At 37.5% G+C, this 20,290-nt stretch overlaps 1 protein-coding gene across 2 annotated transcripts in view; it reads right to left on the bottom strand.

Moving 5' to 3' along the window:
* Positions 1 to 883: 883 nt before the first annotated feature.
* The window catches only part of LOC309501072 (dual specificity calcium/calmodulin-dependent 3',5'-cyclic nucleotide phosphodiesterase 1C-like), a 57,203-nt gene continuing 37,796 nt past the window's right edge, over positions 884 to 20,290 (bottom strand). Inside the window, exons 8-17 of one of the 2 annotated variants that reach the window (XM_082173036.1) lie at positions 16,279 to 16,379; positions 15,538 to 15,666; positions 13,551 to 13,652; positions 12,955 to 13,075; positions 8,568 to 8,649; positions 7,610 to 7,724; positions 6,815 to 6,981; positions 5,923 to 6,120; positions 4,763 to 4,819; positions 884 to 3,865 (exon numbers count right to left, since the gene is read on the bottom strand). In XM_082173036.1, the coding sequence (XP_082029162.1) occupies positions 3,849 to 3,865; positions 4,763 to 4,819; positions 5,923 to 6,120; positions 6,815 to 6,981; positions 7,610 to 7,724; positions 8,568 to 8,649; positions 12,955 to 13,075; positions 13,551 to 13,652; positions 15,538 to 15,666; positions 16,279 to 16,379 (1,089 nt within the window). In that variant the 3' untranslated portion in view covers positions 884 to 3,848. The remainder of the gene's footprint in view (positions 3,866 to 4,762; positions 4,820 to 5,922; positions 6,121 to 6,814; positions 6,982 to 7,609; positions 7,725 to 8,567; positions 8,650 to 12,954; positions 13,076 to 13,550; positions 13,653 to 15,537; positions 15,667 to 16,278; positions 16,380 to 20,290) is intronic. The other variant, XM_082173035.1, reaches the window with a different exon arrangement.

Below are 20,290 nucleotides of genomic sequence, written 5' to 3'. Positions count from 1 at the left end.
GACTGTGTTTACATTCCTCGCGGCTGTTTTGAGTTTAGGTTTCTACGAGCAATGGTGACTGAAGGAGTCATACAGATGGCTGTATTTCCGCACTTCTTCAAGCAATCTCTCGGTCACTATTTCCATGGCTCTTCACTGATCTTCGGAATTTAAAAATGGCGGGAGGGCGGTGCAGAGTGCAGAAGATCATTCCGGAAATGCGTAGGTGGAAACGCATTAAGGGTACGACGTATGGTACACGTCAATGCGTATGCTGCGCCGTACCTTCTACGCGCACCTGACGCAGAAGTATAAATTGGCCTTTAGTGTGAGGCTATTTTGAGCCTTGTTAGTGGTATTAACTAGCGATTTACTTTTACTTACTCTGTGCCCTATATACTAGCATTATAAGCTAATCTGTTTTTAGAGATAAAACTCTTTACATTCGATTTTCATGAAAACGCACCCCAGAGAACGATCGACTCGGTAACCATGTGTTAATTACCCCTAGGTTCATTTTTCACTGGAATTGTCCTTTAACTGCTGTTTTCTCACTGCTGTCATTTTATTTATTTTTTTGCTATTGAGAGGAAAGCACGGCACATTTACACAGTCATCTAAATGCGAGTTGTGAGTGCGAGCATGAGAATTTGCTGGCTGCAGTTCACTTAACGGCCACCGGTGTCGCTAATAACAAGGGTTTCTGAATTCATCAATGGATCTGAACATTTTTGACTTCAAGGTCCCCCAATGTCCACAACCATATTTGAAGCCCCAAAATAAACTATAGCAAAAATAAAGTTGTTCACTGAACATCTTGCCTTTTGTGATTCGCAAAAGAGAGTCATATTTGGAAACTAAATGAGGGTGAATAAATGATAATTAATTTTATTTATGGGTGGACTATACCTTTAACTCGTCAATCACACACACACACTTTAGTCCCAAAAACAGCAGCACGTTTGTTCTGAGCCCTTTAAGTTGATGTTTATTGTGAATCACGCATGTGCAGACACAGATGTTTTTCTCTTTCTCTGCGTCCTGCTCAAAAACAGACATCATGGAGACGGATAGACACTAAAGATCACAGTGTCAACTTTTACAAATTGGACATGATCAGCTCGCTCACACACACACACACACACACACACACACACACACACACACACACACACACACACACACACACACACACACACACAAGCATAATTTTAGCACACGCCATCACATTCATCTACCCCATGATCTGAAACCAAAACTAGTAATAGTCTGAATCTACAGGAAGCTTTGCAGTAAACCACAAGAAGGCAAACTGAATCATGTAACCCATGTAATAAAGTGGTCATTTGCTTCATTTCAGGAAATTCATATCCATTATCTGCTCTCATTTTGTCAGGGCAAATAACAATGATATTCATTCTGTGTAAAGATATTGGGAAAAGAGAAAAACAAACTTTTACACCAATAACTCGGTAAATAATATACATAAATTAGATACAGTAAGGAAGAATCGTTTTACAGGCTTTGTATAAATAAAAACAATAATTCAGAAATTCAACTTTTCTCACCTCACACCTTCAGAACATGCCAGAGTCGCCGTGAATGTACACGTTTATCCTGTCTCAGGTCAGAGAAACCATATTTATAACAACAGATGAAACAAATAGGAGAAAATAACACAGTTAAATGTTCCAATTAACAAAGCAGTTCCTGAATGATGAACTTCATAATGAATGAACTTCACAAAACCTGTCAATCACATGTCCAAGTCACATTTAACCCTGAAATCAAAAGTAAAATAAATTATATTGAATTAAAAACAAATATTTCAGCAGTTATTTTTGAATAATAAAAATGCATATTTGATGTTTATGTCATTTATGTTAACTAATTTGCATTGCCTTAAAGCAAAAATAAAATAAAAGTCAAATAAAATAAAAACACCAAATTTCATTATTACTGGAATATTAAAAACAACAATGATATATTGTTTAAATTGCTAATGTATTTATACAATAATGATAGGCCAACACTACCATGTAAAAGTTTAGGGTTAATGAGATATTAAAAAAATTAAATAATACTTTTATTCAGCAAGGATGCATTAAATTGATCAAAAATAGCATTTATAATGTTACAAAAGATTTTTTATTTCAAATAAATGCTGTTGTTTTGAACTTTCTGTTCATCCAAGAATCCTGAAAAAAATTGTATCACGGTTTCCACAAAATATTAAGCAACCGTTTTCAACATTGATAATAATCAGAAATGTTTCTTGAGCAGCAAGCCAGTATATTAAGACCCGTTCACACCAAGGATGATAAATATAATGCCTTTAGAATGATTTCTGATGGATCATGTGACTGAATTCTGGAGTAATGAAGCTTTTCCATAATAGGAATTAATTACATTCTAAAAAATATGAAAATAGAAAAGAGTTATTTTAAATTGTAATAATATTTCACTATATTTTGATCAAATAAGTGCAGCCTTGGTGAACATGAGACTTCTTTCAAAACGTTAAAAAATCTTCTTTTTTTTTTGCATGGTAGTGTATTTGTTAGAGCGTCTTTAAGATTAACCTGAATTACAAAAACTCAAAAGTAAAATGTCTGGATATGTTCATGAGAAGAAATTAGGAAAATGAGCTTATATTGCCAGGAAAATCATGTTAAAAGGCCCTCAAAAATGGGTTTGTTTTCTTCATGCAAAATGTCATTTCCTATTTGCTTTCTTTTGATTTTGGGCTGAAATGTTAAGGACATGTTCTCCCCTGCTTTTTTTTCTTTCTTTTTGTTAGATTACCTGCTCAAAGGACAGAGAAACGCTTGTCACAAAAACCTCAGGACATCAGTAAAAATGACGTACGGCAAATATCTAGGTATTGCAGAGCGAGCACAGTGATATGGTTATGACTTACACACTACTACGTTCAGTTCTAAGACTTACATCGTCTATGGTGACTGCTAGTTTGTGCGTGAGCGTTTCCTGTAGAAGACGTTTGCGTTCGGTTCGCTTTCAGAAGGACTACATGAAGAAAGGCATCTGAAGGTAAGCGAGAGAAGGAAAAATCTTAGGTTGAATCCGGCGTTTTCTACTCCACAGCTGCACACAGACGTGCTCCAATAAGAAATACTGCCACTTCGTACGGCTTTTCTCAGTTATAAAAGCTCTGATCTAAATGCAGACAGTCATTTACAATAATAATACATATGCACATTCAGGGTTTCATATACGCAACCTCTAGTAGCTGATGAGGCATTGCCAACAAACGCAGACATTGCATCAGAGCACGTTTGCGCAAAAGCAGATCTGGGTGAATATTGATCACGGGTGCAACTGCTAAGATTAGTTATTTACAGTTTAACGCAGGCCGCATATTACATATTATATAGCATATAGTATTTAGATATAAATCATAGACACGTGGCAAGTCATCCGACTGCAAATGCAGAAAGACCTAAAAAGCATTTGTGTGTGTAATTACAAATGAAGGAGGTTTTAACAAGAATTCATGTGTACTGTATAATGGCATTGTTTCAGCTCTTGCATGCTTTTTTCTTAGCGGATGAACTCATTGCTCTCTAAAGGTTTGGGAGGGAAATGAGATCTGCTTCAGTTAATAAAACAGACCAGACAAAAGCAGCTGTTGTCCCTCGCCTGTGACATTCTTCATCGTTCAGAGGGATCAGTCTTGTGAAAGTCTGGAGATAACTGCAGCAAAGGCTTTGGAGGGGATAGAGGCCGAACACAAAGTGATGTAAGCATTAGCTGTGTCCTCTAGAGGGCGCCGTGGACCTTCAGAACCGAGGGGAAGTTCACCGCTTCTGTGTCTGATGTCGGACCGCAAGACGCCACTGGAAATCACTCTAGGCATTCGCAGGTTCTGCTCGAATCAGAGTGAAGAAACTCATATCAGGAAAAACAGCCTCGGACATGAGAACAGCAAAAAAACTGTTTAGGTACTTTGGTTACACTTTATTTCGGTGGTCACCGTTAGATTTTCTACTAACTATAAGTGACTTTGCAACTACATGTTAGTGGACTGTTAGGTTAGGGTTCAGGTAAGTAGAATAAGTTGGTTGCAAAGTTACTGTCTGTTGGGGGACCATTAAAATAAAGAGTTAGCAGAAATTAAGCAGACAGTCTACTAATACTGTTAGTTAGTTGACATGTACAGAGTTCGAAATTCACTTAAAGTCACTTAAAGTCATTATTGTGTTAAATGAGAAAATCAAATAGACATTGCAAAAAGTATTTTTATAGAAATAAATATTTTATTTTATTTTATTTTATTCAACATATAATTTATTGCACTTAAATTTTTAGGCTACAATAGACATGATTTTTTTCAGAATCTGCATCTGAATTGGTATTTAGATATATTTACAGACCAAAACCGTTTGGTTACCAACATTCCTCCCGTAGTTGCAAAGTTACTTATAGAATGTCTAAAGTGGACCATCAAAAATAAAAGTGTTACGGGAACTTCAGTCACTCTAAAGTTAAAAACCTGAATGTCACCACATGAAATATCAAATTGAGTGTGTGTTTTTCTGTCTCAATGTCTTTTAGTTAACTGTTTTGTGGATTTTCTTGGTGAAGTTCACACAGGTGTCCTAGCAGAGACACCACAGGTGCACTTTTCTTTTAAACAATGCCACCCGGTCTGATATTTTATTATATGATGCAATGACATTCAGATATTAATACATTCTGTAACTACCTACAGTGACATCAAAAACACATTCGGACAGAATACAGAATAAACATGCATGTTTACCACTGAGTGTTCTCTTATCTTCATCTGCTGGTGACTCTGCCTCTTCAGACACTTCTCCTGTTACAGACGTCAGATGAGCACACATTCAGCAGAACAGACAAAAGACAAAATATGATCGGACAGCGATGGATGGATAGATGGATAGACAGACAGACGGACAGACAGACAGACAGACAGACAGACAGATAGATAGATAGATAGATAGATAGATAGATAGATAGATAGATAGATAGATAGATAGATAGATAGATTTGATCAAATTACATTTATTTCCCAGTTGATGAATGGATATCACTTAATTAAATCTAATGTGGTTATGTGGCAAACTATGGTTTTGAATAGCATGCTGTATCAAGTACATAATGCACAGTATGCAGTGGGAAGGAATTCTCCACACACACACACACACACACACACACACACACACACACACACACACACACACACACACACACACACACACACAGTGTTAGTTACTCTACTCACTATGATAAGAGTAGCCAGCAGCCATATCACCCTGTAGCCCAAGACTGGTTGCCCACTGAAGCTAAGCAGGGCTGAGCCTGGTTAGTACCTGGATGGGAGACCTCCTGGGAAAAACCAGGTTGCTGCTGGAAGTGGTCTTAGTGAGGCCAGCAGGGGGCGCTCACCCTGTGGTCTGTTTGGGTCCTAATGCCCCAGTATAGTGACGGGGACACTATACTGCCAAAAGAGCACCGTCCTTCGGATGAGACGTTAACCCGAGGCCCTGACTCTCTGTGGTCATTAAAAATCCCAGGATGTCTTTCGAAAGAGTAGGGGTGTAACCCCGGCATCCTGGCCAAATTTGCCCCTTGGCCTCCTAATCATCCCCATATACTGATTGGCTTCATCACTGTCTCCTCTCCACCAGTAAGCTGGTGTGTGGTGGGCGTTCTGGCGCAATATGGCTGCCATCACATCATCCAGGTGGATGCTGCACATTGGTGGTGGTTGAGGAGATTCCCCCCTTCTATGTAAAGCGCTTTGAGGTCTCAGAAAAAGCGCTATATAAATGTAACGAATTATTATATTATTATTATTATGATGATTATCCACCAGAGGGCAGTAAGTGATGCATCTTGAAATTGAGCAACATTAACTGAGCTGACAGTAACAGTCATTTCATCTGATCACAATACCGTTCTGTAATTTCCGATGTTCCCCTTCTTTTTGTGAGTGGTCATGGGGACTTTCTTCCGGGGGTCCGTTCCCCCCCCCTGGCTCCGGGTTATCCTCTCCCACCCTGTCTTTCTTTGGTCCCGCCAGCTCCGGCTCTCTGTTTTCCGCGGTTGCCTCCTGCTGTTCCTCCAGCTCTCGTTTGGCCTTCTCCTCTCTCTCTGGTATGAGACACAGTGAGAGGCACATTATTCACTATTCACTTACTCAGAGTCAGAATGCATGAAATGTGCAAAATGCTACAAAAGTTTGGATGTACCAATTCAGTACTAATATTCACATTTGAAGGTTTCAAACTCGGATGGTAAGATTTTTTAATGTTTTTGAAAGAAGTCACTTATGCTCACCAAGGCACCATTTATTTGATAAAAAAGTATATATATATATATATATATATATATATATATATATAAAAAAATGATAAAAAAAACCCAGAAATATTACGAACAAAAATAACTGTTTACTATTTGAATTTATCAAAACAATTATTTGATTCCTGTAATGCAAAGCTGAATTTTCAGCATCATTACTTCAGTGTCACATGATCCTTCAAAAATCATTCTAAAATGCTGATTTGCTATTCAAGAAACATTTATTATTATTATAACAGTTGTGCTGATTCATATTTTTGCGGAAACCGTGATAGATTTTTTTTTTTTTTTAGGATTCTCTGATGAATAGAAAGTTTAAAAGAACAGCATTTATTTAAAATAGATTTGAATGTCTTTCCTAAACTTGTTCTGCTGTTGATTTCCAGTGTGCAAACCGTCCTGTCTGAGGATGATTTATTCTGCGTGACGTCCCAGATACAGTTCTCAAACATATGCATTCTCACAGGGATGAATCTACTCGCACCTTTATCCGCCTGCGTCTTCCAGCGCTCTCTGTTCAGAGAAACCGCCTCGTTCCAGATGGCCTTGAAGTTCTTCAGGTCCACAGTGAGCAGCGAGCAGTTCAGGGATCCGCTTCCATCAGATCCAGAGCTGTTCACACTGCTCCTCTTCGAATCTCCGGCAGTAATACTGGTTTAGATGACGGGATAGGACTCGTCATAAATCACAATATTGCATATACATCGGCAGTAATCATATCCACTAAGCTTCTGTAACATCCCCATATCTACCTAAATGTCCTGCTCTGTTGATCATTATTATGCTGCCGCTGCTTTGTGTCCTTTCTATGAACCTCCGGTCTGTTTTAGTTTACCATACATTCTAAGGGAAGGGATATAATTCAGTCCTTTATATGCAGAAGATGCAATTTGTTACGCAAAGAAAGTATGTGCTCTTAAGCTTAGTCAGCAGTGGATATTCAACTCCTACTTAGAGAGTCCAAAGGAACTTTCAAACTTAAATTGTGTTAGAGTGGAGTGAGAGCTGTCTGAACTGATGGATCACTTTAAACTGAATTAAAAAGGTCAGAAACAGCAGTGCACTTACTAACATTCACTCTTTTTCTAAACGATCCAACTGAGGCATCTGATCGGGACTGAATTGGATTTGCAGTAATGACTGCAATAGAACCAGTGAATTGGGTTTCGATACTAAGGAAAGCTATTATTGCGGCCGGAGCAGTAATTTGACTAGTTCGTCTTAATGAGCATTCGTTATCTCTATTCCTGTATGCAGAAGCAGACTTCCAGACTCTGACCTGCGAAATCCAGCCAGGCCTGAACTCGAGGCCTCTTCAATGAGCGGCGTGACGATCTTCTCGGTCATGTCCGTCAGAACCGTAAACGTGGGGACAACGATAAAATCAATGAAACCTACAGAAAATGACAAAGAAATTGCTTATTTTTGTGCACGATATTTAAAGAAAGTGTTTGAATGAATGATCCTCATATGCATGATCTTCAAAAATAGCCATTGTAGGTTTAAAGCTGAAAGGTGTCATTTTTTCCCTTTTCCAGCTTAATATGAGTATTGCAGTTTAGCGTAACTCATAGTTTTGCCATTGCAATATTTACATTTAATTGCAAGCATTTGTGCCAGCATATGACAGTCAATAAAACGGATAAATGAATGGTTCATTTTTTGCACTGAGCTACATTTAAAAAAAGATATTCAAATAAAAATAGCCATGTGTTTCAGCTATAGTATGGTAAGTTCAAAGATGAAATGTGTATTTTTCCCCCCTTTTCCAGCTTAATACGAGTACAGGTGAAACTCGAAAAATTTGAATATCACGAAAAAGTTCATTTATTTCAGTAATTCAACTTAAAAGGGTTAAACTAATATAATATATATAGACTCATTACATGCAAAGTGAAATATTTCAAGCCTTCATAAGCCTTATGAAAACCTTTTCACAATATTCTAATTTTGAATTTGGGGTTTTCATAAGCTGTAAGCCATAATCATCAAAATCATAACAAATAAAGGCTTGAAATATCTCACATTGCATGTAATGAGTCTACAGTATATAGTATATTTGTTTTACCTTAAGTTGAATGACTGAAATAAATTAACTTTTGCACGATATTCAAATTTTTCGAGTTTCACCTGTATTTGCAATTTAGCGTAATTATTAATGCATTTGCAATTGCAGTATTGAGATTTAATTGTGAGCATTTGTGTCTGCGTACTTCGCGTGTGTTTGTGTCACTCACCGATCTGGGATTGGGCCACCATAGTGGACTTACGGTCACACAGAGGTGAGAAAGGTAGACCAAGCTCTGCCTCCTTATCACCCTGCAAACACAAACACATCATTCAACGGCACTGCTATACTCATACATTACACAGTATCGTATCAGGGGGACATTTTCTAATATATAGCACAATTACTAACCAACACAGGTATGAAATATGTGGCACTTTCCACAAACAAACTGTACAAAATAGAGCCTCAAACGGATAATTATTTCTTGTCAACAAATAGTTAAAGGTGCTGTATTTATTAATACATTTTTTATTAAACTAAAGCATAAAAATACCATAATATGTTTAAGATATTTAGTTCACATACCTGTTTCTCCCAAAAAACAATGCTATTTCTAAGCAGTTATTCTAATTTGTCGGGATGTCTGTTTTTGTTTTCGTCTGTGTGATTCTGCCCACTGACAATTTCCCAGTTACTGTAAAACACAGCGTATCACAGCTATGGAATCCAGCGAACGAACTGGGTCAGAGATCGCAGATGATACCTGACCTAAAAAGCCTCGGCATTCATCTTATAAGCTTAATGACCCGAGGCATATTAAAACGTGGATAAATCAACTCGTCAATTTACAGTGTAAAGCTTGAAGTCTTCCATTAAAAAGGGCAGATTATCAAACTAAATATTGTATGAGTGGTTTTATTTTCTATCGTGGATTTCAAGGTTTGTTACTAAAAATTAAGACATAAATACAGTTCAAAACCCTAATTTATTTGCTCTAGATTTAACTAGCAAAACCTATTTTGTTAACTAATAATTTAACAAAATCAATTGTTCTTCCAATAAAGAACCTGTCATTTGAGCCTCTGAAGCTCTGATACTTATGAAGTACTGCCAAAGTGTAGCATATTTGTGGAAAGTGCCATGTAAAGCCCTACAGCCTCATTCATCTTGAAATGGGAGTTAAATGAAATGTTTCTGCACCGCTCACTGAGTCTGCTACACCATAACCGTACTCAATATAAGCAATGTCAGCAGTCTGTGGCCTGATACTAGCCTGTCTGAATCCAGATAAATGCTTCTGGAATGACGCGGTGGACAGTTGCAGCTCTGGGTCTGGTTCAGAAAGATTTTTTTCATATACTAAATATTCGTAAACATTATTTGAAGGCAGACTAAAATAAACTGTCATGCTTTTATGTTCAGCCTGTTATGATTGATCTGCCTCCTGGTGTGTACAGCTGCTGGAACAATACTAGACAAACACTCACTCACACAAACAAACACACACACACACACACACACACACAAATAGCTCACACACAGGAATAGCTCCCATCCTCTAATCTGTCAATCAATCAAAGCATATTTATGAAGCCCACTCTATGGAGAATAGAGCTGTGAATGTGCTTTATAACAGTCCCTTTAGTAGCAGATAAACAGACACATGACGGGTAAGATCGGGAGGTAATACAGAGAAAGCAACTCTCTTCCATTGTTCACTTTATAAAGCAAAAGAGACAGACAGAGTCCATTAGTGCATTGGGCCTATTTTGACAGTCAATAATTATATATAGTATGTATCAGGAGAGAGTGCAGTCCATATAAGCTGCGAATGCTCTGCACACCCAAGCCATTCGTGGACTCGCTAATTAATATTAACACTATGGGCTCTATCTAGCACCCAGCGCAATTGACTTTGTACACCGACGCATGCATCATTCATATTTTGCACCCGACGCACAGCAGACTTTTCCCTCAACAGACGCACGTCGGTAAATTAGGGAATGAATTTGCGCTCCCGGAGGCGGTTCAGCGAAAAGAGGTGTTCCGACGCAAACGTTCCCTGGTGCTATTTTGCAGGTTTAGAAAACAATTACGCCACAGACCAGGAGAAACATAGTCTAAAGTCAGTGGCGCGTTGCGCATGTTATTCATATGCTATTTTAAGGGTGCATGCTTGGCCATAATCAATATAGTGTGTGCACAACGCGCATACACTTTGCTTATCTCATCTACACACAGACGCAGCAGTTCTCATTTTTAGAAAACCATACATTATTACAAGGAACAATATTAACACACGAGGGAAATCATTGTGGTGTCCATGAAGATGTGAAAAAATAGGCATAAATCTAGCTTACACATTTACCCAAATTATTATACACCTGTTTAACCGAAGCTAATTTGAGTGTTTCTCCCATCCCCAATGTCACTTCTCTGTGTTTTACGGCCCTGACGAGAACGTCGGTCTCCTCGGCTGTGAACCGCTCCTGGCGCTCGCCTGGCAAATCCGCCGTTATAATAGCAAACCGCCATGGAACAAGCGCGCCTGCTCTTAAAGGGAATGTGAGATGACGCTCTGATTGTTTTATTTCACGTTATGCCCAAACCACACCTATGAGTAATGAAGCTACTTCAGACCAACCCATTTTAGATTTGCGAGATCCGCCCACACTTGCGTTTCGCGCTTGATACCTGTGTTTCAGATCGTTAAAATAAGGCCCTATAGATTACTAGAAATTCCCTTGTTTGATGTGTACCATAAAGCTTACGTGATAAAATGTAACACGTATGTAACTGTCCATCGTTTATTTTTTTGCCACACGATGATCATTTTCTTCAAATCTGCCAGTTGCGGAGGGTTTCAGGTGATTGGATCCACAACAGCTTTGGTCTCTACGTCTGTTGTTATGGATCGTCATCATTCTCCCGCGTTCTCATAGGTTAGTTGGCGTATGGGGTACACAAACTTATTTTAATTTAATTATTTAAATTTAATACTGTGAAGCTGCTTTGATACAATCTGTATTGTGAAAAGCGCTATACAAATAAACTTGACTTGACTTGACTTGACAAACAGTGACACGAACAGTAATGATGATGACGTCGGTTTTAACGGATCAATTCCTCATCCTTTTGAAGTGCATGCAACGTGGATTTGCAGTGCTGAAACAGAGTCTCCTCGACATGTCCAAACTCTTCTGGTCTCAGCTACAACTACAGTGTTTGAGGGTCAAAGTAGACGTTGTTTACATTTACATTTACATTTATGCATTTGGCAGACACTTTTTATCCAAAGCGACTTACATTGCGTTATCCTATACATTTATACATAGGTATGTGCAATCCCCTGGGATCGAACCCACAACCTTGCGTTGTTAACGCAATGCTCTTACCACTGAGCTACAGGAAAGCTAAGTTGTTCACAGGCAGCCAATGAACACCATAGACTGGAATTACTGACGACTCGTCTTGGCAGTTTTTTGCACTTGATCTTTAAAACTTTGCAGAACTTTTACATTCACAAACAGCTATATTACACACTGCATGAAAGTGAATATCTGAAAAAGCATAATAGGGGCACTTTAAAGGAACACGCCGACTTTTTGGGACTTTAGCTTATTCACCGTATCGCCCAGAGTTAGATAAGTCCATACCCTTCTCATCTCCGTGCGTGCCGTAACTCTGTCTGACGCACCCGCCGCTAGCTTAGCTTAGCACAAAGACTGGAGGTAAACGGCTCCAGCTAGCATACTGCTCCCAATAAGTGACAAAATAACGCCAGCATTTTCCTATTCACATGTTGTGATTTGTATAGTCACAGCGTGTACGAATAACAAGGTCACATGAGACACAGCCATCATCTAACCATATACATACTGGGAACTATATTCTCAGAAGGCGAAGCACTGCTAGTTGGGCGGAGTACTTGGACCTCAATAGTAGTGTAAGGTCATGTGACCTTGTTATTTGTACACGCTGTGACTATACAAATCACAACATGTAAATAATAAAATGTTGGCGTTATTTTGTCACGTATTGGGAGCAGTATGCTAGCTGGAGCCGTTTACCTCCAGTCTTTGTGCTAAGCTAGGCTAGCGGTGGGTGCGTCAGACAGAGTTACGGCACGCACGGAGATGAGAAGGGTATGTGTGGACTTACCTAACTCTGGGGGATACGGTGAATAAGCTAAAGTCCCAAAAAAATCGCGTGTTCCTTTAAGCATTTCCAACAAAACATTTTTATAAAAAAATACATGTGTATGACATTGCTGCGATGTTTAAGTGCTGTTCATGTGATCATGCCAAAGTTTAATTTCAGGACCTGCATTCGATAGGGCCGTGAAAGCCAGTTAGTTTCAGAGGGTTATGTTCAGGTGTAAACAATCTCAAATGACACACTTCTCCACATGCTCTCGTTTCTGCAGCCTATGATAACCCTGGCGCAGGCTTGCGTGTGATTGGATGAAAGGGCAATCAGAAGAGAACAGGAAGCGAAACCGAGAGAGGATTAAAATACATAGTGCAAGATGAGATTTTTTTTGCTTCATCTCACACATACGTACAAGCGCATACACCTGCCGAACGGATCTGAAGAAGAAACATGAGTCAGACCTGTCGGAAAAACTCCTCCAGCAGTGACGTAGTCCAGCGATGGTGCAGATCCCAGTTCTTGGCTGGATGACTGATGTCGGCCGTGTGTAACAGCAGAGACAGAGCCTTGGGTTTATCAATTCTGGGTGAAGAAAACACACAAACATTTTTGTTCTGACACATGACAATAAGATTAAATGGAGAGCAAATTTTGCTTTTCAGATGTTTCTCCTGAGAAAAAGTCCTTATTAATCCATTAATAAGAAGATACCTAAAAAACACAGCTAACTGCTCAGATTTGCCAAAATAAGAAAGTCTTTAATCAAAAGATCCCAATAAGAACTCAAACATTTTGAATCAAATTCTCCTTAAACCAAATGATCTGATCTGCATTCATTTTACAGCTCTATATTTTACTCTGTATCATTTGTCTCTTTTTATTTCTCTTAAGGAATCTTTAGAAACATCTTTAGAAACATCAATCTTAATACAGTCTCTACTGCTATGAAAGAACAACCTCTAACCAATAACATCTTGCTCTGGGGAGACGCAGTCAAAGCAAAAGGTGACAGACAGCAGAGAAGCAGGTCGGATGTGTGTTTGTAAAGGTTTCTCACCCCTCGGGCTGCTGGAGGAAGTTCTTCATGGCTTTGACCTGCTGGAAGTGGCAGGACATGTCAGTGGCCAGAACCATCTCGACCACGAGCGCCCTGAGCTCCCTAAAAACACAAGCACACAAAACACCAGCACTGAATCTCCTCACCGGAGAAAGAAGTTCAGTTCCGCTTCAAAGTGTGAGTATAACCGTTCTCTTTCTGAATGAGAAATAAATCATTTCCCATCTCTGTCTTGCTGTAAAACTTCACAGGACTTCAGACTTTCTTTATTTGTTGTGTTTAGTTTAAAATAGCACAGTGAGAATGTAAAAAAAAGATTTACTGCCAGATTTACTGAAAGCAGATTAACCCAAAAAAGCGCAGATGGGAGTGGAAAGTTCTGCTCGTGATCTACTAATTAAAAGAACAATAGTAAATTAAAGAACACAGACGCAGCCGGATCATTTCTATAATGACCAACGCAAACTACTAATTATAGACGTGCTTTTTTGATCGTTAAATAATGGCGCAACTACCAGTAAATTGACTAGCGCAAACCTTAGTAAATCACCTTGCATGATTCATTTAAATATTATCCTCCCATAAATTTAGCGTCTGAAAGGGAAACTCCTACAAATGCATATGCAATAAGGTCAGCCGCAAAAATAACCCTGTCCACACCTTTTCAGCGCTCATTTTTCACTGTGTGTCTTTAGTAAATCCTGACAGTAGTTTTTTAACGCCAACAGAGGCTTTGCACTAGAGCAAGCTGTTAGTATATCTGGCCCTTTGCTGGGTGTTTCTTCAACTATGAGCATTTAGACTCTTAAAATTATAGCACTTTAAAACCTGTTCACTTTTTTTTGTGTGTAATTTTTCTAAACCAACTTCTTTGTCTGGCTAAGGCTAATTTGACAACTAGCATTTTATATATCTATTAATACACCCAATTAAACATCCAATTAAATATTTTCACATATTTAGCATAATTTGACAATATTGGTTGGTCTAATTAATAACTAAGTAATTATTACTGTAATAAAACATTAATTACTAAGTAATTATTACTGTAGTTGCATTAAATACCGTATAAACTATAGAACAAATCTATATAAAACAATAGTGGATTTAACATCAAAATGTTATAACTAATGTTAGAATGTACGTTTTTAATGTAACCTTCTCCCTTTACACACTTTGCTCATTTCAAGAATTTATGCAATTGTAAATTGTTTATTTTAAAGAATTAAAAGAGCGGTTTCATGTCTATCCTTGTATTGTTCGACTGGTTGAGGTTGATATGGGATTTAGAAAGTAATTACTAATAAGTAATCCAATACTTTTTAGAGAGTAATTAGTACAGTTATCTAATTAGACTATTGAAGATGTAATTAATGTGAAAGTGAAAGTGAAAGTGAAAGTGAAAGTGACACGTGACGGCCAAGTATGGTAACCCATACTTGGAATTTGACCTCTGCATTTAACCCATCCAAGTTAATGCACACACATTAGGAGCAGAGTAGTGAGTAGTTAACACACACACACTGCAAACGTGAATGCACACACCCAGAGCAGCGGGCAGCCTTTGTGTGGCGCCCGGGGAGCGATTAGGGGTTAGGTGCCTTGCTCAAGGGCACCTCAGTCATTTCCCACCGGTTCTGGAATCGAACCAGCAACCTTTGGGTTACCAGTTCAACTCCCTAACCACTAGGCGATATATATATAGCAGTATATGCTATTTTTTGGAGTCTGGCTTTAAGTTTGAATGAATAAATAAAGGAGACCTTATTTTAACAAAAAGAAAAAAAAGTTTTCGGAAATATCCAAATTTGAATAAAAATCTAATCAAAATCAATAGTTGAAGAAACACTCAGTTACTAAGACATATCATGATATTGCAGTTACAGAAAATTGATGTCAAACTGTCAGTTTGTCTGTTCTCTGGAGGCAAAAGAAGTGAGATAATGATGAAAATGTACAGAATGATGGATGTGAAATGGTGCTGTACCTCCAGTCATCTTTGGAGAGGTTGTACAGGATGTTCATCTCGTCGTCGTCCTGAAGCAGTCGATATGCAGCGCTGACGTGATGACTCTCCAGGACAGAGCGGTCGTTGTACAGGATGGCTGTGTCCGACCTGAAGGAACGAGTGCAAACTCAATACACACAGTTTTCCTTTTTCTATTCAACAAAGAAGCCTGACATTTTTTTATTATGGTTTCCACAAATATATGAAGCAGCACAACTGTTTTCAACATTGATAATAATCAGAAATGTTTCTTGAGCAGCAAATCAGCATATTAGAATGATTTCTGAAGGATCATGTGACACTGAAGACTGGAGTAATAATGCTGAAATAAGTCACAGAAATAAACATTCACATAGAAAACTGTAGAAATTGTAATAATATATTCACAATATTACGGTTTCACTGTATTTTTGGTCAAATAAATGCAAGCTTTGAAAGAGACTTCTTTCAAAAACATTTCATTTAGTCTTATCAACCCCAAACTTTTTACATCATACAAATAAGCCCCCAAACCAATTCACTGACACAAGGAAACCAGGAGAAAAAACACTGTGTTTTTGTTTTATTCCCATTTCCCCATTGTTGTCATTTGTCCCAGGTCAGGTTTTGGTCAGAAAGCCTGTTGTTCATGCTAGTTTGATCCAGCCGGCTCATGTTGAGGTTTTGTGACTCTAGCGTAGGAGTCTGATGGATGACTCACCGAGCGCTCTCATGCTTTACCTGGTCTGGATGTGGAAGTTGTTTGTGGTCCCAGTGTGTTCGTAGTCGTGGACGGCAGCGGCGAAAAGCATCGCTAAAATCTCCAACTCCGTCATCCAGTGCTGGAGAGGAAAGAAACATCACGCATGAGAGCTCTTTAACATCTCATTTCTCCTTAATGGAAAAGAGCAAATAGAGACCTCTGCTGAAATCACCATCTTCTAAGATGTTTTCCTGATTAAAAAAAGCCTAGTAAACATCTCAAACTGTGCTTAGATTTGAGTGAAATATTCCTTTCAGAGAGCATAATATCTTGGGCATTTTTATGATCCTACATTTCAATCTTTTCTTTTTTGTCACATCACAACTGCCTTAGAAATACAATACCGTCAAAAGTGATTTTTAATGTTTCTGAACAAAGTATCTTATGCTCATCATTGATTTGATGAAAAATACAGAAAAACAGTAATATTGTGAAATATTATTACAATTTAAAATAACGGTGTTCTATTTTAATACATGATTTATTTTTGTAATGCAAAGCTGAATTTTTATCAGCCATTACTCCAGTCTTCAGTGTCACATGATCCTTCAGAAATCATTCTAACACTGATTTATTATCAATGTTGGAAACAGTTTTGCTGTTTAATATTTTTTTCATAACCTGTGATACTTTTTTTCAGGATTCTTTGATGAATAAAACGCTAAAAAAAGAATAGCATTTAATTAAAATAGAAATATGTTTGTAACAATATACACTAAAGTTAAAAAGTTTGGGGTCAGTATTTTCTTTCTTTCTTTGTTTTGAAAGAAATTTCTTACTTTTATTCAGCAAGGATGTGTTAAATTGATAAAAAGTGATAGTAAAGATTTATATTGTTAGAAAAGATTTCCATTTTTAATTAATGCTGTTATTCATCAATGAATCCTAAAAAAAATAATCACAAGTTTAAAAAAAAAATATTAAGCAAGCACAACTGTTTCCATCATTGATAATAACGCAGTATCAAATCAGCATATTAGAATGATTTCTGAAGGATCATGTGACACTGAAGACTGGAGTTATGATGCTGAAAATTCAGCTTTGCATCACAGAAATAAATAATATATTAAAGTATATTAAAATAGAAAACCATTATTTAAAAATGTTAAAATATTTCACAATATTACAGTTTTTTTCTGTATTTTTCATCAAATAAATGCAGCCTTGGTGAACCACTTTCAAAAACTTAAAAAATAGTAATGTTTCCAAACTTTTGATCGGTACTGTATTTTTACATTTGCTACATCAAGTGCATTTTTATGACTGTGAACTTTAGAACAAACATTTTAGATTAAGTTTTCACCATGAAATCAAAATTGCCAATTCATATTTTTTATGGAATACTGCAGTATTTGCAATATATGATGTATCCGTGCACATCATTATTATTATTTTTTTTATTCATGTGCCCTTGTAATCTTTCATCAAAATAACTTCCCCTCCCTCTCACAGTGACATCTCTTCTCTTCTCTGATGACGAGGGCGGGACAGAGATAAAATAAAGAGATTTAGCTTAATCTACTGTACAACAGTAATATATTTCTGTCAAGTTAAACCGAACTTATTTTGATGGGTTGCCATGAAGACCTTTGAGTTTCGGTGTTTTTATGATATGGCGATAGTTTTTCCTCATATTAAACAGTAAAATTTCAGAGCGGCTCTGGAGATGAAGTTCATGCATTCATGTCCTCATATATATAGTGAGCCGACAGAGGCTGAAAACACCACGAGCGTCACGCGTGCTTCAGTGGGAAATGAAACCGCCACTCATTCACACAGAGACACGCAGAACATGCATGATTCATATTTAAATGGTCTTTTCATATTTAAAGTCTTTTTGTGGTTTAATATTCACAGACACTAGTATATATCATGATATGATTTAAATGTAGTGACCTGCTTTTTATTTATTCATCACAAATTTTGCATTATACAGTAAATTATAATATACTTTAATATTATTTTCAATATAATAATAAAAGCAATGTGAGACAAACTGCAATCAAGCAGGGGGGTGTTTCCCGTTTATTATTTATTTTTTGAAGAAGTTACACCGCACTCACGATCACCAAGGTGCCAGACAAACAAGTCTAAAAATAAATAAATAAACTGTCAGCACACTTAAATCCTTTAAGCAAATTTAATCACCAAGCTTTCGGTCAAACGACCATCCTCAGAGCATACAGACAATGAATGTAGCAATCAACTTAACTGTGTTCAAACACATCAGGACAATCAACAGTGATTATCACACCTGTGAAAGCCAGGTAGGAGAGTTGTAGTCCAATGGTGGGAGTTGTAGTTTTTCTTTAACCTACCCAACAGTTTCCGTTTATTATTTATAAAATAAAAACAAAATAAAAACCCACAACCATCCAATCAACTCCTGATAGAGAAAATCATGCCCCGTCCTACATTTTTTCTTGTTTGATATATATTTCGTTTTTTGTTTAAAAGATGTACTTTTATGGACTTCAAAACAGAAACGGCCATTCACTGCCATTATAAAGCTTGGAAGAACCAGGATTTTTTTTTTATATAACTCCGATTGTATTCGTCTGAAAGAAGAATGTCATATACACCTAGGATGACTTGAGGGTAGGGCTGTAACGATACACCAAACCCACGATTTGGTTCGTATGACGATTTTTGACCCACGATTCGATACAAACTGCGATTATTATAAACTGGATATTTGTTTTTCTATCTTTGAGGGAAAAAAAGTACTTTTTATTAAATAACATTTGAAAAATCTGTATAAACTGAACACCAAAGAACAATATTAATTATTGAGCGGTTATTTTTGCCACCTAAAAGTTAAAGATTTTTTGTGTCACGTCTGTTACAAGCATTTGTTCCCTCATATTAAATATAAAACGCATGTGTAGACTGATATTTTTGTCTGGACTCCTTTATTAAGGGAGTTTGGATATATAAACAGACGTTTCAATATATATGTTTTCTGAGAATTTATATTTCAAATTTTGACTGCAAATGTCACGTCCATAACGCTGGAATTGACCAATAGTAATTTAAAAATGTGGAAGCATTGGATCTGGACGGGAAGGACAACTCTGGGAGTTGGAAGAGGTGTGTCGCGATTCTGCCTTCTCACACCGCGACACAGGTTCGAGGATCTGAGTATCGTGATTTCGGTTTAATATCGCGTATCGTTACAGCCCTACTTGAGGGTGAGTAAATCACGGGCTAATTTTCATTTTTAGGTGAACTATCCCTTTAAATCATGTAAATGTATTCTAGGAGAGCCCCAAAAATAAATAAATATAATATATGGGCACTTTAAAATTCAATAGCAGTAAAATAATGGACGTTTCAACACAGATCAATCTTGAATCTAAAGCTCTGAAGGACCTTGAGCTTTCAGCTGCACGCTGCTTCCCGCAGGACTTCATCTTAATATTTAATCATTTAATAGAGAGACTCCAGTTCAGAGTGCAAAATGACACCATCACACTGCATCTGTCTTGCAGAAGTGCATTCTGATGAGAGACGTGCCTCTCTGTGAGCAAGTCAGATGCGAGATAAAGAGATTTGTGTAAATGACCCTCATATGAGAAAACCGCATGAGGATTCTCTTCTGAAAGCCGCTGCTCTATGACAGGCCTGATATGATTGTTCATTAAAAAGCTTAAGATGTGTGTATGTGTGTTCTGTCAGCAGAATTAATGATTACGCCGCTGGGTTTCTGCGCAGTTACTCTTTGAGTTCGTGCCCACAGACTTCGACATGTTGTCACCGTAACATTATCAAGATGATTAACACCGTTTCTGAATTGAGAGCGAGTGGAACAACGCCACATTAGATCATTATAATCAACAAACCAGTCTTTGCCGCAAGAGCATGTTGATAATGAAGGGTATAGTAATGTCGTTGCATTTCGCCGCTGTAAACACGAGGGAAGAGATTCCACAAGCCTGGAGCAGTGTTGCTATTGTTAATATAAACTTGAAATATAAAAAAATAGTTTTT

This window comes from Leuciscus leuciscus (assembly GCF_965113295.1).
Source record: "Leuciscus leuciscus genome assembly, chromosome: 6".
In the NCBI taxonomy this organism is placed as follows: domain Eukaryota; kingdom Metazoa; phylum Chordata; class Actinopteri; order Cypriniformes; family Leuciscidae; genus Leuciscus; species Leuciscus leuciscus.
This window is presented reverse-complemented; position numbering and strand designations above follow the sequence as displayed.